The sequence below is a fragment of the Salvelinus alpinus genome, chromosome 30 (assembly GCF_045679555.1).
Source record: "Salvelinus alpinus chromosome 30, SLU_Salpinus.1, whole genome shotgun sequence".
Classification (NCBI taxonomy): Eukaryota; Metazoa; Chordata; class Actinopteri; order Salmoniformes; family Salmonidae; genus Salvelinus; species Salvelinus alpinus.
Window position 1 is genome coordinate 40,443,450 of NC_092115.1, and position 20,709 is coordinate 40,464,158.

Below are 20,709 nucleotides of genomic sequence, written 5' to 3' on the forward strand. Positions count from 1 at the left end.
GTAACAACAATTTAAAGGTCCATACATCTGTTCAGGCATCTAAAGAATGTGGGTCCTTGAGGACCTATATAGTTGTACTGTGGCGGTTATCTTCAAAATCATTTGTTTCACATGGATGGTCTTAAGTACAAACAGCTACACTATTTGGCTAAATGTGCCTGTGTGTGTCTTCCACTGGTATTCATAAAAACTCATTTGGATCCTGTTAGCCTGTATAGATAATCTCCACCTTCCCCTCTCCATGCAGAAGTAAACTACATTATTTTCCTCGTGAAATATCTGAAAAACACATTTTGTGAAGTGTGTATCATTGTCAGAATCAATCTTGTCAGGTAATCCACGAATACGAACACACGAATCAATGAAGGGACATGACTCGTGAATATGCCAATGCGCTCATCTTTTTATTGCACAACACTGAATCGTTTGGTTAGGGACAATTTAACAACATTGCCACTGATCGACAGACCAGCTTAATGAGAGACCAGAGCCTGGCTCTGTGTTCTGGATGAGCTGGAGGGCAGCTGTGTAACCTGTCCCAAAGACACCTTTAGGGCCTCCTACCCCCATGCACTTATGTTCATCTGAAAGTACTGGGTAGGTGGAACTATTATGGTGGAAGTTCCATGAAGCCTATCAAAGGACAAGGTGGAGCTATTACCACATTGAGTAAACCTATCCACTCCTTGCAGATATAGAGTACAGGAAGTACGTAGGAGTAGGGGTTAGGGGTCAGTTTGAGATTGGACCGTTAGATATCAGCTCAGACAGAGAACAGTATGGAGTTCAGTGAAGCGTTAAAGTACTTTAACCCTTACAGACCCAAACACAAGCTGGCTCTACGACAACCTCTATCGGGGCGACAAACACCGAGTGACAATGATCTGAGAAATCAACCTTTTCAGTGGCAGAATAGGATACAACCCATAGTGGCTGAAATATAGTATCTACTTGAGTTCTGAGAACCTTTCTGCTACAGCCACTGTTAGGAACGCTGGCTACAGTGCAGTGGAATGTATTTTGTCGAAAATAAACAGCTTTTTTTTCTCAGATGCCAACTCTCAGATCGCTAATGTGTCGGTGTCTGTTTTTGCTTGAGGCGGGCTAGCAGACCTAGCTTGGTGTTCTCAAGTGGGACCAACAGTGTAGAAGGAAAGGCACAGGTACACACAAACACACTCACACACATTATACAGAGAGTCCTGAAGCGGAGAGAAGGCTTAGATAAGCAGGCTACGGTATCTACAACACTAAGGTATAATAATTGTCAGACTAGAGGACGTTTTAAATCATTTGTAGTTGGCACACAGCAATGTCTAGGTTTGAAGGTCCCACGAGGAATTATTAACCAAACGTCTCCTTTAGGTTAGAAGCAAATGCATTGGCTTGTCAAACAGACAGACATAAAGACCATGATTCAAGCAGCTTTGCACTGCTGTTGGTCCCCTGGTCTTCAGATATACATTTTGGGGGTTCATTTTCAATTGAATGATTCTAGATTTTTTGGGACAATTTTGAGTTCAGTTGTCCACACAAACTGTTTGTTGACTGAGGTGATATCTAGACTGCATAAACTTCACAAAAAGCCTGTTTGAGGTCACCTTCTCATTGTACAAAATGCTTTGGTGATACCAGATTGTAGTAAAAATGTAACAACGTGCCCCCACAACTCTGTGTGTAACACACGTACAGTAGATGAGTACAGAGTACAGCGCACAGGGTGTTTGACGGCTCAAACCAACAAAAATGTGCAATTTTGTGTTTCCCAAATCAGGGAAAATGATATATACTGACATTGTAATTTTAATTCAGCAGTACTATTCTTTAGCTAACATTTGTACATATATTGCAAGTTGAAAATAAAAACACATATTTGCATTTTTACAGGCACGTACATACCACAAAAATAGACTATGTCGAAACTAGATAAACTAGGCACAGGGTATATACAGTCCATGTGCTTTGGGGCAAATGGTCAAAAACAACAACAAAACAAACAAAGAAGACACTTCTCAAAACAGAAACAGAGAACACCCTGATTTGCTAAGACATTAATACCAAGATATTCAGTACCCTTAATATCTGGTACGGGAAAAAATGATTTTAAACTAAGATAATCGTCTCTGAATAATCGTCAGTCGATTTCAAGCATGCACGGGGAATCCCATTTTGATTCCATTGCAAGTCTCTTTTTTTAATGGAGAACGAAGTAACAATAAATTCAAAATAACATTTGACTTAAAACCTGCAAAACAGTGTCTCGTGCATGATATAACAGATGCCAGGGATTCAAGAAAAAGGTAACCAAATTCACTGAGGTGTCGTCATCCATGAATAAAATGTTATGCTGGATGCATGGGAACTCTTGCAATGAAACAGAGATGATATTGACTGAACAAAGCAGTGTTTTTTCTCTCTCTCTGTCCCTCTCTCTTTCACTGACTGTGGACACAAATCCTGACAAATAACATCAGCACAGTCCTTATAGCAGCTTTATAGGGCAAACTGGTATTATCACATTCAAGGATTAGGTAAGAGGACCAATTGATTGCACTGAAACAGCATTGAAGCATCATCAGGTATTCACTCATTTGGACTTAACTCATTCATGATTCTATTGGCATTTTGGCATGCGTCTTTCCCATGGGAGAAAACAACAAAACATTATATTAATATGTTGGGGACTATGATCTGACTTAAAATATGTGACTTGACAGTTAAAAAAATGATAGTCTTAAAGCATAAGGTTTTGAAACGTGGCTTAGAATGTACTGAAAATATGTGTAATACACTTGTGAATAATACATATTGTTATCAAATGATCCAGAATGTATATGAAAATGAAGCCTGTACATAAATTAGTGAAGCCCTTGGAAATTCACATTCACTATTCTTTTCCATCGTTATTTTTTCAATAACTAAAATGGCCTCCTACACCTGTAAGTCAAAACAAAAGTGTCAATAGGGCTTTGCTTAGAACTTCTGCATTCTATTTCAACATATAACTTATTAAATGATACTATATCCTGTGTGTTTTGTGCAATTAATCAGAATTCAAGGCCAACTTGATGCAAAATGAAAACAAGTTGATTACAAGAACATAAACAAACTGTACCTACAACAAATAAATAGTCAACCAATCACGTATCATTAAAACGATATATCTTTCTGGAAAGGTAGCGAACCCGAGTGAAATGTCCATCATCATGATTTAACAGCTTTGCTCTCGATCGATAAAGTTCAACGCTTCAAAAGCCAGTTTTTTACACATTGAGCCAGTTGCCAAATTTCTCCCAGATTTGTCCACAGACATTATTAGGTTATTTTTTTACAAATGTAAATTTTTTATTTAAGCTTTATTTAACCAGATGTGATCATTCTAAGAGACTGAAGCAGTGATTTTCCCTTTGCTTAAATCGTTGTAACGTGACACAATGTGCTTAAATGCTGAACTCAACTTTGCTCTGTTGCTTTGAACCAAAGGGTTGGATCTCAGTGACAAACTGGAAATGGTTTCAACTCTCTATGCTACAGTACATCCAATAAATAAAAAGTGTATTCTCTCATCATAGAACAGGGAACAGGGTAACATACAGTTTACATAGAGAACACACCCAAACGAGAGAAGCATCAAACCTAAGAAACATCACACAAACACTCAGCGACACATACAGCAAAATCTCCCTTCGTATCGTCACCCGTAATAATTTCGGTCCTAGTATTTACATGGCAGTTTATTTCTGATTAGCTGTCTTCCCCCTCATATGGCATACATTCAGCAAGAGAAGGCTTGAAGCACACTTCAAAGTCACAACCCGCCACAGCCTTGATTTGGTGAATTATTGAGGAATAAATTCTTATCGTACAGACATTCGTGGAGTTTTGGACTCGAAGGAGCTGCTCTTGCTCAATATACTGTACATACAACACCAAACTAACACAGGTGAAGATATACTTTCTTTTTCCTCTGCCCCACCCCATTTCCCATTGGCATGCATTCTGTCGATTAGTTAGTCTTCCTTTACAACGTACAATATTACTTTAAAATTGAATTTAAAGTTGACAGTTTGGGGACTTGTTTTCCATAACTCCATTCTGAAATCCGCAGGTGACCTTGAACAGGTTTGAAACCAGTTTGCCTCATTTGATCCACAAAAAAACTACATCCACTCACTTCCTCTGACATTTTAGGTTAAGGTAACAATATGGTCGCTGGACTACAATATCTCAACTAGTGAAGCCACGGCAGCTGCTGATTCTTTAAGGTTTCACAGTAAAAAAAACAGCATATACACAATATATATGTATACAGTACCAGTCCAAAGTTTGGACACACATACTCATTCAAGGGTTTTTCTTTATTTTTACTATTTTCTACATAATAGAATAATAGTGAAGACATCAAAACTATGAAATAACACATATGGAATCAATTAGTAACCAAAAAAGTGTTAAACAAATCAAATATAACCACACATGCGGAGATCATCCGTTCACCTACTCTGCGTCTCACAAAGACATGGCGGTTGGAAACAAAAATCTCAAATTTCTTTGCAGCAATTCGACCATGAAGGCCTGATTCGGGCAGTCTCCTCTGAACAGTTGATGTTGCGATGTGTATGTTACTTGAACTCTGTGAATCTGCAATTCCTGAGGCTGGTAACTCTAATGAACATATCCTCTGCAGCAGAGGTAAGTCTGGGTCTTCCTTTCCTGTGGTGGTCCTCATGAGAGCTAGTTTCATCATAGCGCTTGATGGTCTTTGCGACCTTCATGTCTTAAAGTAATGATGAACTGTCGTTTCTCTTCGCTTATTTGAGCTGTTCTTGCCATAATATGGACTTGGTCTTTTACCAAATAGGGCTATCTTCTGTATACCACCTCTACCTTGTCACAACACAGCTAACACATTAAGAAGGAAAGAAATTCCACACATTAACTTTTAACAAGGCACACCTGTTAATTGAAATGCATTCCAGGTGACTACCTCATGAAGCTGGTTGAGAGAATTCCAAGAGTGTGCAAAGCTGTCATAAATGCAAACGGTGGCTACTTTGAAGAATCTCAAATCTCAAATATATTTTGATTTGTTTAACACTTTTTTGGTTACTACATGATTCCATATGTGTTATTTCATACTGTCGATGTCTTCACTATTATTCTAAAATGTAGAAAATAGTAAAAATAAAGAAAAACCTTTTAATAAGTGAGTGTGTCCAAACTTTTGACTGGTACTGTATATGGCCAGTTGATTTGGTACACCCATCTAGTACAGGGTCAGACCCCGCTTTGCCTCCAGGACAGCCTGAATTCTTCAGTGCAAGAAAACATTGCTCAAATGGTATCAAGCGACCTAACATGTGCCAGGAAAAAATTCCCCTCTCCATTACACCACTGCCACCCGCCTGTACCATTGACGCTAGGCAAGATGAGGCCATGGATTTATGCTGCTTAGCCAAACCCTTACTCTGCCATCAGCATGACGCAACAGGATTCGTCGGACCAGGCAATGTTTTTCCAGTCCTCAATATTGTCCAGTGTTGGTGATCGCATGCCCACTGTTTTTAGCTGATAGGACTGGAACCCGGCGTGGTCGTCTGCTGCAGTAGCCCATCCGTGACAAGAACCGACAAGTTGTGCTTTCCGAGATGCCATTCTGCACACCACTGTTGTACTGCACTGCTATATGCCTGTTTGTGGCCCGCCTGTTAGCTTGCACGATTCTTGCCATTCTCCTTCAACCTCTCATCAAAGAGCTGTTTTTGCCCACAGGACTGCTGCTGACTGGATGTTTTGTTTGTCACTCCATTCTCGGTAAACCCTGGACACTGCCGTGCATGAAAAGCCACGCTCAAGGTAGCTTAGGTAACTTGTGTTGCCTATTTTAACATTCAATCAAACAGTAACTGAATGCCTTGATGGCTGTCTGCCTGCTTTATATAACAAGGCCACGTGACTCAATGTCTGTAGGAGCGAACCATTTTCTTGAACAGGGTGGTGTACCTAATATACTGGCAACTGAGTGTATATACATATAGGCGGGGTAAGAGTATTGCAGAATTATATTGCATGTATTAATCAATAAACCTGGACGAAAACAAGCAAGTATACAGTGTGGGTTGTTTGAAATGGTTCTTTTTGATAAAGCACAGACAATTTACCACCACTTTTGCCTCCAGTGTCACGATATGTATATTTCTGCCAACATGACAAGTGGATATCTTCCCAGACATTTAGCTGAACAGAGAAGCTGGGAAATATTGCCTGTGCCATTGCCAGCAAATCCAACCAACCATGCCTGACAAAGCAGTGTAAAGATATGAGTACACATGTCAGCTCTCTTGGAAAAACAGAATGGAACCAAAAACATGGATACCAACTCTCACACACACACACACACACACACACACACACACACACACACACACACACACACACACACACACACACACACACACACACACACACACACACACACACACACACACACACACACACACACACACACACATACACCCACACAAACCAAATATATGGCTTCTAAACTTGGAATCAAGGCAGTTAAATAAATGGCATTTTCTTCTGGATCTCATTTTTAGTTGGTACAGACACAACCAAACTTCGTGTTCAAGCTCAACTTTGGTTTAGAATAGATACAATGAAGATACTATCTTTCGGTCATTTTTTTTTTACTATTTCAACTATTTACATATCGATGTAAGATCGACCAGCGGTCTAAAACACTATTTTAAACAATGTGAAGAGCAATGTATTTATTTTTGCTACAACAGCGTATACAGAAAAAAAGGACACCCAAAAACACGTTCTGAAAGCGTAGAATGTCATCATTGTCCTTTGATTCAAGTCCCTGATTTTTCGTTTTTAAGTCCAGCTCCTGCTAGATTGCGCTGTATGGATTCTACACAGTATGCAACAGTTTCTTTCTCGATATCTTTACAGTAAAAGTCAGCAATATAGGTGTTTGGAAGCAGAATGTAAGGGGTACTACTAAGAATAAAGGTGCTGGCACAGTAGAACAGTCCAGTCTTACCTTTGTTAAACTAGTTTAATTGTTTAGACTCTCTGAATCACACGAGTCACAGAGTTCCTCTTTCCTCTTTGTTGACTCTGACCGACACACAAGACATTCTGTATGAATGACTGACGATGTGGCCCGTATTCTGCCGGCCATGTCGGTAAGGAAGCGAACCAGTCAGGTCATTCAGACAGAGGTTTAGATTCACCTACGTAAAGGCCTCTATCCTGCACCTCTCATAGGGTCACAAGTTAGAAGACAGCCGGCTCCGGGCCGAGTCTAACTCCGGTAGGCTATCGATCAAATCCTTGTTGGGGACACCAGAGTCCGGGATCCCCGACCCAGCTGCCGCCACAGCCGCCGCCATCCCGGGTGCTCCTGGGGGAGGAGTAGAGGCGAAAGCCACACGCTGTGGAGCTCCCGTGGGTCTTCCCTCAACCTGGACCCCCACCCCGGAGGGCCCCGGCTGGCTAGGGTGAGTGGGCTGAGGAGGGCCAATGGAGGTGGAGGAGGCATGGGTGGATGGGTGGGTTGATTGGGGAGGGCTGAGGGCGACAGCAGGGGTTCCTTCCTGAGGGAGGGAGAGCTGGGAGGAGGAGAGGGCACGGGCGTCTTGGCTCAGGGTGCCCGAGTGGAGGGAGTGGGTGCTCTTGTGCGAGGAGGGCCTCTGGATGGTGTGCGTGGGACTGGGAACGTGGTGCTGCACCAGGGACAGCTGAGACCCAGAGGGCCCTGCTCCTCCCATGTACTGGAATGTCCGTCCCTGGTGCGTCAGAGGGCTCTGGACTGGTGGGCTGGAGATAGCCGACCCAAACGCCCCTGTTGCATGAGCCATCTGGGGTGGCTGGGACTGGAGAGGGGATGCGGAGACTGGGCTCTGGGACAGGCTATGGACCACCTGGAACCTCCGCAACATGCGGGGGGACTGCAGCGTCCCTGACCCCGAACCAGACGCCATCCCCAGCCCCATCGGACCTGGCCCCATCGGCCCAGTCCCCATACCCATCGGCATACCCATCAGCCCCATCCCCGGCATCCCCATTCCCCCCATCGGCCCCATCCCCTGGGGGCAGAAGCTCATGGCCACAGCCTGCTGGAGGCTAGCGAGGGCTCCAGCCCCGGAAGGGCCTGCAGGGGAGAACATGCCCCCGGGGGCGGAGGAAGTCATGGACATGGTGCGGGGTCTCTGGAGGTCCACCAGTTTGACCATCTCACGGTCGTACTTGACAATCTCCTGGATCATCTCATTCTCATGGTTGTTGAAGACGCCGGAGTTGAGGTCGTGCTGCACTTTGTGCATCAGAATGGTGTTCTTCTTGCCTGTGATGAAGGGAGGAGGAGGAGAATAGTAGAACATGATGAGGTAGAGGAAAGAGGAGGAGAAGTAGGGGTAACAAATTAAGAGATAAGGGAGGAGGATCACAGACAGTATGTTCTGACCTTCAAGCTAGGTATATTTTTGGGCAAGAAGCAATGCACAAGGAAAATACTGAGAACAAGAGGGTCATAGTTTCACTTTATCAATTAACACTGTCCTATAGTGTGCTGAGGCCACAGCATTACTCAACTGACTGCCTGGGATAGAAATCTTATTCATAGATAAGTTTGCATCTGCTATTTCTTAGAGGGAGTAAAACATAAAAAGATAAAACATAAGGTAAAATAAAAAACATTGATATCACTACGTAATATTAGGATCTAATATGAATATGAAGTATCAATATAGATAGTGTCATATTTTAAGCCTTGTTTTTGTCCTCTTCCAGCGTGTGAAAATAACAGGTGGATCCACTTAATAAATCTGTACCAGGTCTCGATTATTTGGAACACTGATGTGTCTGGCAAACAGTGGGGACTGCAGCATCTGTGGCAAGGTTATTATAGTAAACTAGAACTGAAACTAAAAATAAAACTAATCATGAAAAAACGATTTAGTAAAATGTAATGAAATAATTTACAAACCCGTTTGAAAAACAAAAACTATACTGAAACTGAAATTGAATTTGAAATCTTTGACTTCAAAACGAACTAATATAAAATAAGAAACATCATGACAATTATTACATTTTTATTTAAAAAATTGGGCTTGTGCATAACAATCACTAGCTATCACTAGCTAACATGGAAAAAATCTTCTAGGTAGCCAACTTGATTCTTCTTACATGTACTATTAGTTAAAATAATTATTAAAAAGCATTGGAGAGTTTCCTTCAACCATATTTTTTGTAGCACTTCTTGCTTCCTTTTAAATTCAAGTCACAATGAAATTGACTTTATAATTTAAACCTAACCTAGAACCTGATCCATCACCTTATGTATTACTGCACCCCAGTGGCAAGAAGTAACACAAAAAAACTATACAAAACAATGCCTCAAACGCATGCTTTCTATCCTTAACACTAAAACTTCAACTGAAATGAAGTAATAAAAAATATTACTTAATATAACTAAAACTGAATAAAAACTAGCAGACCAGGTCTGAAAACAAACAAAACTAACAATTAAAAAAACAGATGCAAATAAAAAAACGAATATAAAAACACAAAACTATAATCACCTTTATCTGTGGAACCAGCTGGGTACCACTAGCATGAAAACTGCTATCACAAAGGTAGTTTACTTCTCTCTTTTAAACGAGAGAAGCCGTACAACTAAGGTCTTATTTAACTACTTTAAAATGCATCCCTCCTTCCTCCTGTAGTTATCACTGATCGAACACAAATGGATGGCGAAAGCAACGGTTCCACAGCTTTCATAGATCCAGTAATGTCAGACCAGTGATTACTTTGAGGAAGGACGCAAGCAAGGTGCATTGGTACAGGGCCCAGAGCTCTCTTCAGTACCTATGCGGTCCAGTCGGTCGATGGCCACTGTCTCGAAGGCCCGTCTCATCATGGGGTACTCCTCCAGAACCTCATTGAAGTTGTCCACAGACAGGGAGTAGAGACGACAGTATGTCTCCGCTCTAACACTGGCAGTACGCCGGCCACGTGTCAGCAAACAGATCTCTGGAAAAGGGGAAATAGGGTCAGGAGACACAGCGATAGAGCAACGTGTGGCAGAGATACAATACAATAATGTTATATTTAATTATGTTTCAAATATACTGTAGAAACCACACTGCATCTGTTCAACTACCAGCCATCTGGGATTGTCTTACACTTCCAAAAAGTACTGGCTATGCTAGTTTTGAGAGCTGAGGGACACAGGAATACCCCAACACACCAAGCACTTCATAATTTGAGAACATGGCAATAGAGTACAAAGATGTAAGGCAAAACACAGGAAGCACTGAATATGAATTGTTTGCTGAATTATATTTCATTCTGTGTGTATTGTCGCTCAGGCCCATACCTCCAAAGTAAGAGCCATCAGTGAGCTTCATTCCCAGGGTTCCCTTAGTGATGACGTTACAGACTCCGTGCTGGATAAAGTACATCTTCTTGCCGATGGTACCCTCTCTGATGATGTAATCACGGGGCTGGAATACCTCGAAGCGGAGCATGATCAACATGGCTGTCACAAAGTTGGGCTCTGCGTTGGCGAACAGCGGCATGGACGCCACCAGTTTACGGCAGTTGAAATTGACAATTTCCTTAAGATAGACATAGTTTGTTAGTAAGGTTTGTGTTCATGGTGTGCATGCCCAGGCAGGGACTAAGGGACTTACCTCTCTGAGTGGTTCATTCAGCTCTTCCAGGATGCTCTCTTCATCAAACATCTTCCCCTGGTACCGGTGCTCGTAATAATCATGGATTTTCTGTCGGAAGTCAGACGGCAGCTTGTGGAAGGACATATACTGCTCCACTTGTTTGTACTGGAGAGAGAAAGAGAGAGGGATAGGAGGAGAGAGAATGAAAGAGTGAATAAAGTAGTGAAGTCACTTACACTACCTCAAAGTCAACACAGAGCTTCAACTTCAACCATTCGATTTTAAAATGACTGGATTTGAATTTTTCTGGAAAGATAGTAACAAGAGGTGGGTCGACAGAAATGTGCCTATCCGGCCCGTTGCAAACAAAGAGCTGTTCATTTCAGCCACGCAATCAGGGCACCATCGAAGGCTAAGTGACATATTCCTGTGTACTATTGAGGGATATTTGCCTGATGTTTGAAACCCACCGAAAGTGGACAAAAACATGAAAGCGAGCAAAGGACCAAAACGAGCCCATTTATTCAGCTAATCAACACCAAGCAATCAGACATGATTGTTGAACTGCTGCTGCAGCAGTTTACCCATTACTCAAGTGGATGCCAGACCGACCACGGTGAAAACTAAGGGCGCCGGTTTCACAGATGAAGCATAGTCCTGGACTAAAAAGCATGCTTCATGGCAAAGCTTTTTTAGTCTAGGACTAGTATATACTAAGTATATACTTTTTATACTAAGACTTAATCTGTGTCCGGGAAACCAGAGCAGACCAACTCTAAATCAATTAAGTGTATCAGGTGATGTATAACTGGCAACCCTCCTCAGGATGCCAGCCTGGGAGTCAGTCAGGAAGAAATTGATGGGGTTGTAAAGCTGTAGAGCTCTAAGAGATAGAGAGATCACTCTTATGTCAGGCTCTGTGCAATTCAGCCTACGTCAAACAGAGAAGCTGTCTCACAAACATGCCACTCTGCCCAGCACTCATAAAACCTTCACAAACACAACACAGGCCTGGATCTTAACCGGCACTGACACACTAAAACACACACCCCCACATACATACTTTTTTCCTTCCCTTTTGTCTCAAACCATTAAAGATTTACAAAAACAGAATCTAATTTGTCATTTAGGAACCAAACAGAAAACGAAATATTCTCTTTATCAGACTGTTAGATAGTTGTCCTATTACCCCCCCCTAGCAGGAGGACAAGCATAACGTAGTCACTCTTTTTGTTAACATGACATGGGTGTGGGTGTGTGTGGGGGGGGGCTGTTAGGCAGAAAAACTCTGTTCTAGGGGGTGACTGTAGTTGTATAATGAGAGAAAATAGAATACAACCTTGATATCTGAAAAAGGAGCCAGGACCCTGAGAAACACTTTACTGACCTCCTTTTAAGGTCAAGTTATAGAGCGTTAATAACTGCCTTATTCATGATCTATTATCAATCTATTACTAAACGGTACTGCCATAAAGGTTTACCAAACCCCGTTTGACCCTGCTCTGGTTTCTACCACATCAAGGAACTGAACAGCTATATAACTCTAACAAGCGCAGTTGAATTAAAATGCAAAATAAAGAAGTGAAATCTCCCCATCGGCGAGGGAAGCTTTGCTCCTCTAAATGATGGCGTTACGTAGTGAGACACTTCCGATGCGTACGTGCTGCTGCTCTCTGACAGGCAGACAGGGTGCTGAACTGAAGGTGTGGTGGCGTAGGTGTTGCTGAGAGAAACAGCCCAGGACCTAATGGTGACGCTGACAGGCTAACCATAACAACAACTGCTCCTGGTGTCAGGTTTTGGCCAAGACTGTTCGGGTTTTGGTCACTAGATGTCCCCATTGCACCTTTTTTGTACCTTTTGTTTTTCTTGCTCTAATTATTGTTTGCACCGGTAGGTCATTTCCTTGTTAGTATTTAAACCCTGTGTGTTCCTCAGTTCCTTGCTCAGTGTTTGTAAGTTAGCACCCAGCCCCAGCCCCAGCCCAAGCCTTGTTGTATTCAGATATTTCTCTTGTTGGATTTTCCAGAGGTTCTCTGGTTTAGTTCTTGTGTATTATTTGAGTAGTCTTTTGAGGTTTGTTTTTCCCTGCTGTTTTTTACCACTTTGTGGAGTTTCTTTTGTATTTTTGGAGGATTTCCATTTTGTGCCTTTTGGCTTTATTTTTGGACATTGTGGATTTAGTTTCTTTGCCTGAAGATTTTGTTCTTTAATTAAACCACCATCTCTAGTACTGCTGTGTCTGCCTCATCTTCTGGGTTCTGACGATTATTAGTGACTGTTTCTCGCACCGGGTCCTGACAGAAACACTGAGCCCTTATAATGAACCCAGAGGCAGCCAGTACCCAGGATCTTTTTTCCATGCTGTCCCACCACGAGGGGACTGTCCAACGCCACGAAGCTGCTCTGGTTCAGCAAGAGGCCTTAATGGCTAGACATTCTCAACTTCTGTCAGAGATGCTGACTTCCATAAAGCAGATTTCGGATCGACTTTCCCCGGCAACCGCTTCTGCTCCAGTTCATCAGATTCAAGTGCCCCTGGCAGTTAACCCCCTGGATGAACCTCGTCTACCGCCTCCCCAACGGTTCTCAGGGGATCCGAGTGTTTGTAAGGGGTTTTTCATCCAATGTTCTCTCTCCTTTGAGCTGCAACCATCGTCGTTTCCCACCGACCGGTCCAAGATAGCATATATCATCACCCTGCTGTCGGGAAAAGCCCTAGCCTGGGCTACTGCTGTGTGGGATGCCCAAAGTCCCTGCTGTGCCAGCTACTCTACCTTTGCTGAAGAATTCAAGCGAGTGTTTCAAGGTCCTACCAACGGCCCTGACTCAGCCAAACAGCTCCTGACTCTCCGCCAAGGTCGGCGCAGCGTGACGGACTATGCCATCCAGTTCCGCACTGTGGCAGCAGCAAGTGGCTGGAACGACGAGGCGCTCACAGTGTGTTTTTTGAAGGGTCTTTCTGACACCATCCAAGATGAACTGGCCACTCGGGAACCACCGGACAACCTCGAGTCCCTTATCAAGTTGGCTTCACGCATAGACCAGCGTCTGAGAGAGAGAGAACTCAACCGTAGACCGCTCACCCTAGCTCCTATCGGTTCCAGCTCCGAGTCTCCACCTTTATCCTCGCTGGCTCCACCAGAACCCATGCAGGTTGGACGCATCTCCCAGGCTGAGAGAGACCGCCGGATGAGGGAGCGATGCTGTCTATATTGCGGCAAACCGGGCCATTTCCGCTCCACGTGTCCCGGGCTCCAGGGAAACGCACTCTCCCGTGCAGGCCTGGGAGGACTGTAACGGGAAACATAACCTCCTCCCATCCATCCAACTCCCGCCTGCTCATTCCAGTTACCCTTTCCTGGGACGACCACGAGTTTTCTCTTCAAGCCTTGGTAGACTCTGGAGCCGCAGGTAACTTCATGGATGGGGTCTGGGCGAAAGAGAATGGCGTTCCTTCTGAACCTCTGAGTGACCCCATAAGGGTTACTACGTTGGATAGAAGCCCTTTGGGATCTGGACTTGTTACTCGTGCCACTACCCCCTTGCGACTTTCAGTTTCCCAACACCAGGAAGTGATGAACTTTCATCTGATCTCCTGTTCCGAGTTCCCTCTCGTCCTTGGTTATCCCTGGCTTCACAGCCATAACCCTCACATCGACTGGTCTGTGGGCACTATCAAGCAGTGGGGTCCTACGTGCCAAGCCACTTGTATCTTCCCGAGTTCCCCGAGTTCCCCTTCCGAGTCTCTAGAATCCATTGACCTGTCCCGAGTTCCCGAGTGTTACCATGACCTCAAACTGGTATTTAGCAAACAGAGGGCCACCAAACTACCACCCCATAGACCTTACGATTGCACCATCGACCTGTTTCCGGGGACCTGCCCTCCCAGGGGTCGGATCTTTTCCCTTTCTCCTCCCGAACGAGCTGCTATGGATACCTACATCAAGGACGCTCTGGCAGCAGGCCTCATGCGTCCATCTACCTCGCCGGCGGGAGCAGGGTTTTTCTTTGTGGCCAAGAAAGACGGTGGATTACGACCTTGCATCGACTACCGGGGACTCAATGCCATAACCGTCCGTAACCGCTACCCGCTACCCCTTATGGCCACAGCCTTTGAGCTGCTCCAGGAAGCAGTTGTCTTCACTAAGCTTGACCTGCGGAACGCATACCATCTTGTGCGGATCAAACCCGGGGACGAGTGGAAGACCGCTTTCAACACGCCTACTGGTCACTACGAATACTCGGTGATGCCCTTCAGCCTGACCAACGCTCCGGCTGTGTTCCAAGCGCTCATAAACGATGTGCTTAGGGATATGCTTAACATCTTCGTGTTTGTTTACTTGGATGACATCCTCATCTTTTCGAGCTCCCTTCAAGAACACACTAAGCATGTCAGACAAGTGCTCAAACGCCTCCTAGACAGCCATTTGTACGTTAAGCCGGAAAAGTGTGAATTCCATTCCTCTCGAGTACAATTCCTGGGATTTATTGTGGAACCCGGTCGAGTCCAGATGGACCCCAAGAAGGTAGGGGCGGTAGCGGATTGGCCCACCCCCAAGTCCGTTAAGGAAGTTCAGCGTTTCCTGGGCTTCACCAACTTTTACCGCAAGTTCATCAAGAACTTCAGCTCGGTGGCAGCCCCTCTCTCAGCGTTAACCAAGGGTGGCAACACAAGGTTTCTGTGGGGAAGAGAAGCTGAGACGGCCTTCCAAGGACTCAAGCAGCGCATCCTCTCTGCTCCCATCCTGACACTACCAACGGCGGATGAACCTTTTGTGGTGGAGGTAGATGCATCAGAGGTTGGGGTTGGAGCTGTCCTGTCTCAGAGGGGTGAAGACAAGAAGCTTCATCCTTGCGCCTTCTTCTCTCACCGGCTTACCCCGGCCGAGAGGAATTACGATGTGGGGGATCGTGAACTCCTAGCGGTTAAGATGGCATTGAAGGAATGGAGACACTGGCTCGAGGGGGCTTCTCAACCGTTTCAAGTGCTTACGGACCACAAAAATCTGGAGTATATCCAGCAGGCGAAGCGTTTGAACTCCAGACAAGCTCGATGGTCTCTTTTCTTCAGCCGATTTCAGTTTATCCTCACCTATAGACCCGGGTCGAAGAATCTAAAACCGGACGCCTTGTCACGAATCTACTCTCCTGCCATTCGAGAAGATACTGACATGACTGTCCTTCCGGCCGCTAAGATCGTGGCTCCGATCTCGTGGCAAGTGGAGGATACCGTGAAACAAGCTCAAGCCATCGAACCGGGCCCTGGAGGAGGTCCTGCTAATCGGTTGTTTGTTCCCAAGGCAGCAAGGTCCCAAGTCCTTCTGTGGGGGCACTCCTCTCGCCTCACCTGTCACCCGGGCGTAGGTCGCACCTTGGAGTTCATCCAGCATAAGTTCTGGTGGCCCACCATAAAAGAAGACGTTGCCACTTTCGTCAAGGCCTGTTCCGTGTGCTGCCAGGGCAAATCTTCTCACCTCCGCCCTCAAGGACTCCTTCACCCTCTATCTATTCCCCACCGACCCTGGTCCCATATCTCGTTGGACTTTATTACTGGCCTTCCTCCGTCCCATGGTAATACTACGATCCTAGTCATCATCGACAGGTTTTCTAAGGCGGCCAGGTTTGTTCCCTTGACCAAATTACCTTCTGCCAAGGAAACAGCTGAGTTGGTGATTAACCATGTGTTCCGAGTCTTTGGGATTCCGCAAGATATGGTTTCCGACAGAGGTCCCCAGTTCGCCTCAAGGTTTTGGAAGGCCTTCTGCCAACTCATAGGGGCCACGGCCAGTTTATCTTCAGGGTACCATCCGGAGTCCAATGGCCAAACTGAGAGGATGAATCAGGAGCTGGAAACCACCCTCAGATGCATGGTTTCCAACAACCCGTCCACATGGTCATCATTCATTGTTTGGGCCGAGTACGCGCACAACACCTTGTGCTCCTCCTCCACTGGTATATCCCCGCATGAGTGTCAGTTTGGCTATGCGCCTCTATTGTTCCCGGACCAGGAGGCAGAAGTCAGAGTGCCTTCAGCCTCGAGGTTCATCAGACGCTGTCGGCTTACGTGGAAGAAGGCACGTCTTAATCTTCTGCGTTCCTCTCAGCAGTACCAACGACAAGCCAACAGACGTCGCCGTCCCGGTCCTACCCTGTACCCCGGCCAGAGAGTATGGCTCTCAACTAAGAATTTACCACTACGGGTGGAGTCTCGCAAGCTGTCCCAGAGGTTCATCGGTCCCTTTAAGATTGCCAGGAGAGTCAATCCCGTTACTTTTCGCCTGCACTTACCCAGATCCCTTAAGATCAATCCAACATTTCACATTTCTTTATTAAAACCTGTTGTTTTTTCTCCCCTTATCCCGGCAGGCAGACCTCCCCCTCCGCCCCGTGTCATCGGTGGCCAGTCGGCTTATACCGTCCACCGGATACTGGATTCCCGCCGGGTGCAGCGGTCCTGGCAGTATCTGGTGGACTGGGAAGGCTACGGTCCCGAGGAGCGCTCCTGGGTTCCTGCCAAGGACATACTGGACCCTGACCTCATTCGTCAGTTCAGGACCCTCCACCCTGAGAAGGCTGGTAGGAACGTCAGGAGCCGTTCCTAGGAGGGGGATTCTGTCAGGTTTTGGCCAAGACTGTTCGGGTTTTGGTCACTAGATGTCCCCATTGCACCTTTTTTGTACCTTTTGTTTTTCTTGCTCTAATTATTGTTTGCACCGGTAGGTCATTTCCTTGTTAGTATTTAAACCCTGTGTGTTCCTCAGTTCCTTGCTCAGTGTTTGTAAGTTAGCACCCAGCCCCAGCCCAAGCCTTGTTGTATTCAGATATTTCTCTTGTTGGATTTTCCAGAGGTTCTCTGGTTTAGTTCTTGTGTATTATTTGAGTAGACTTTTGAGGTTTGTTTTTCCCTGCTGTTTTTTACCACTTTGTGGAGTTTCTTTTGTATTTTTGGAGGATTTCCATTTTGTGCCTTTTGGCTTTATTTTTGGACATTGTGGATTTAGTTTCTTTGCCTGAAGATTTTGTTCTTTAATTAAACCACCATCTCTAGTACTGCTGTGTCTGCCTCATCTTCTGGGTTCTGACGATTATTAGTGACTGTTTCTCGCACCGGGTCCTGACACCTGGTGAGGATGCCTGAGACACATAGGGCTCTGGTCAAATGTAGCGCACTATAAAGGGAATAGGGTGCCATTTCAGACGCAGCCAGTGTTCCCATACTGGTGAGACCATAGAAATGGAATAGCTAGAACAGTGTCGTTCTATCATACATACCAGTAGTCATATTCTTTACAGGATCTCTGTAATACCACCCCAAATACAGATTCTACCAAGAAAACATGACGTTCAATTGAATAGTGGTATCCCATGGTGCTTAAAATGTCAATTGGAGGAGTATTTGAAGTGGCTAATGGTACTTAAATACCCACCCCATACTACTACTCCTTGGCTCAGTTGAGCATAAGAGCCAATTTATGCTTGATCCGAAAATGGAGGTGCCGTATGGATGGTGTGACGCAATTGCAGAGCCTCCAGAGGCACGCAGAGGCCAAATCGAGCACAGTACCACATCGCCGTGCGCTGTAACAATGCAGAGGGCTCCGTATAGCTCCGCATTGACATGATTGGTTGACGGTAGGTGAGGGCGGGAGGTCCTGTATAATCACAAACTCACTTCCTTCACAACAGCTCTGCGGTGCTCGGCGAAGCTCAAGAAGTATGAATGCCCTGACTTATGCAGAGGCCATATCACCGTAAATGCTGCACGACCAATGCAGACATTGGATTGACCATGCAGCGCCTTTAAACCTCATTCCTCTCTGCCCTCTCTGATTGGTGGATGATGATAGAGATCAGAGGTCAAACCAGACTCCAGGGATTTAGACTCTTTTAAGTACAGCAGAATGAGTCAGCAGAACACTATCTGTTTGGCTAAAATAGCTGAGGTTTAAAGACATGCCTTTGAAAAACATGTCCGAGTGCCAGATTTTTACAACCTGACAGCTCTCTAATGTGATTGAGAAATGAGACAAAGGGTTAGCCTATGTGTCACAGCACCCGGAGGGGGACTGACAAACATCCAAAGACGGTCGAAATGCCATCCACTGTCTGTGTGTCACTTTGATGGGCATCTACAGTGCATTCGTAAAGTATTCAGACCTCTTGACTTTTTCCACATTTTGTTACGTTACAGCCTTATTCTAAAATTGATTAAACAGTTTTTTCCCTCATCAATCCACACACAATACACCATAATGCCGAAGCAAAAACTGTTTTTTAGACATTTTACCAAATGTATTAAAAATAGAAAATGGAAATAATCACATTTACATAAGTATTCAGACCCTTTACTCAGTACTTTGTTGAAGCACCTTTGGCAGCGATTACAGCCTTGAGTCTTTTTGGGTATGACGCTACAAGCTTGGCACATCTGTATTTGGGGAGTCTCTCCCATTCTTCTCTGCAGATCCTCTCAAGTTCTGTCAGGTTGGAAGGGGAGCGTCGCTGCACAGCTATTTTCAGGTCTCCCCAGAGATGTTAGATCTGGTTCAAGTCCGCGATCTGGCTGGGCCACTCAAGGACATTCAGAGACTTATCCCAAAGCCACTCCTGCGTTGTCTTGGCTGTATGCTTAGGATTGTTGTACTGTTGGAAGGTGAACATCTGCCCTAGTCTGAGGTCCTGAGCGCTCTGGTGCAGCTTTCCGTCAAGGATCTCGTTATACTTTGCTCCGTTCATCTTTTCATCGATCCTTACTAGTCTTCCAGTCCCTGCCGCTGAAAACATCCCCACATTCAACCTTGGTTTCATCAGACCAGAGAATTTTGTTTCTCATGGTCTGAGCGTCCTTTAGGTGCCTTTTGGCAAACTCCAAGCAGGCTGTCATGTGCCTTTTACTGAGGAGTGGCTTCCGTCTGGCCACTCTACCATAAAGGCCACAGAGGAACTCTGGAGCTCTGTCAGAGTGACCATCGGGTTCTTGGTCACCTCCCCGACCAAGGCCCCTCTCCCCTGATGCTCAGTTTGGCCGGGCGGCCAGCTCTAGGAAGAGTCTTGGTGGTTCCAAACTTCTTCCATTTAAGAATAATGTAGGCCACCGTGTTCTTGGGGACTTTCAATGCTGCAGACATTTTTTGGTACCCTTCCCTAGATCTGTGCCTTGACACAATCCTGTCTAGGATCTCTACGGATAATTCCTTCAACCTCATTGCTTGGTTTTTGCTCTGACATGCACTGTCAACTGTGGGACCTTATATAGACAGGTGTGTGTCTTTCCAAATCATGTTCAATCAATTTAATTTCCCACAGGTGGACTCCAATCAAGTTGTAGAAACATCTCAAAGATGATTAATGGAAACAGGATGCACCTGAGCTCAATTTTGAGTCTCATAGCAAAGGGTCTGAATGCGTATGTAAATAAGGTATTTCTGTTTTGAATATCTTATAAGTTTGCTAACATTTCTAAAAACCTGTTTTTGCTTTGTCATCATGGGGAATATTGTATAGATTGATGAGGGAAAAATGTAATTCAATCCATTTTATAATAAGGCTGTAACATAACAAAATGTGGAAAAAGTCAAGAGGTCTGAATACTTTCCGAATGCACTGTAAGTGGCAGCAAAACAGTGTGAGAGAGGACATCTTGATGTGGTCTCAACATTGGCTTTCATGGATTTCTGTTTAGCACTTGGTGGTGCAATGATTCTCCTTTCACTGTTGACTTGTTGACTTGTTGACAGCAAGATGGGGGATATTCTACCACTTTCACATCTACCCAGGGGTATACAATGTGGTACAAATTGTGTGACACTGTTTATACCTTACTGTAAAACATTAAAAAAACATCTTCCAATCTTCCATTTCCAATGGAAATAGATGGAAATAGTTGTGTCAAATCCATTCATCACACATCTTGAAGCTCAACTCAACTCTCATGTCTGCTTCAGTGACATCAGTTACATGTACTTTAATTAAAGCTGTTTAATCTCAAACCCGCCCATTGGGCTCCCCTCTTCCCTCT

At 44.8% G+C, this 20,709-nt stretch overlaps 1 protein-coding gene across 1 annotated transcript in view; it reads right to left on the reverse strand.

Annotated features, from left to right (window-relative positions):
- Window positions 1-383: 383 nt before the first annotated feature.
- Window positions 384-20,709, reverse strand: part of LOC139559684 (potassium/sodium hyperpolarization-activated cyclic nucleotide-gated channel 2-like) — a 69,741-nt gene continuing 49,415 nt past the window's right edge. Inside the window, exons 6-9 of the mRNA XM_071375887.1 lie at window positions 10,707-10,853; window positions 10,391-10,631; window positions 9,880-10,044; window positions 384-8,356 (exon numbers count right to left, since the gene is read on the reverse strand). Of these exons, the coding sequence (XP_071231988.1) occupies window positions 7,281-8,356; window positions 9,880-10,044; window positions 10,391-10,631; window positions 10,707-10,853 (1,629 nt within the window). The 3' untranslated portion in view covers window positions 384-7,280. The remainder of the gene's footprint in view (window positions 8,357-9,879; window positions 10,045-10,390; window positions 10,632-10,706; window positions 10,854-20,709) is intronic.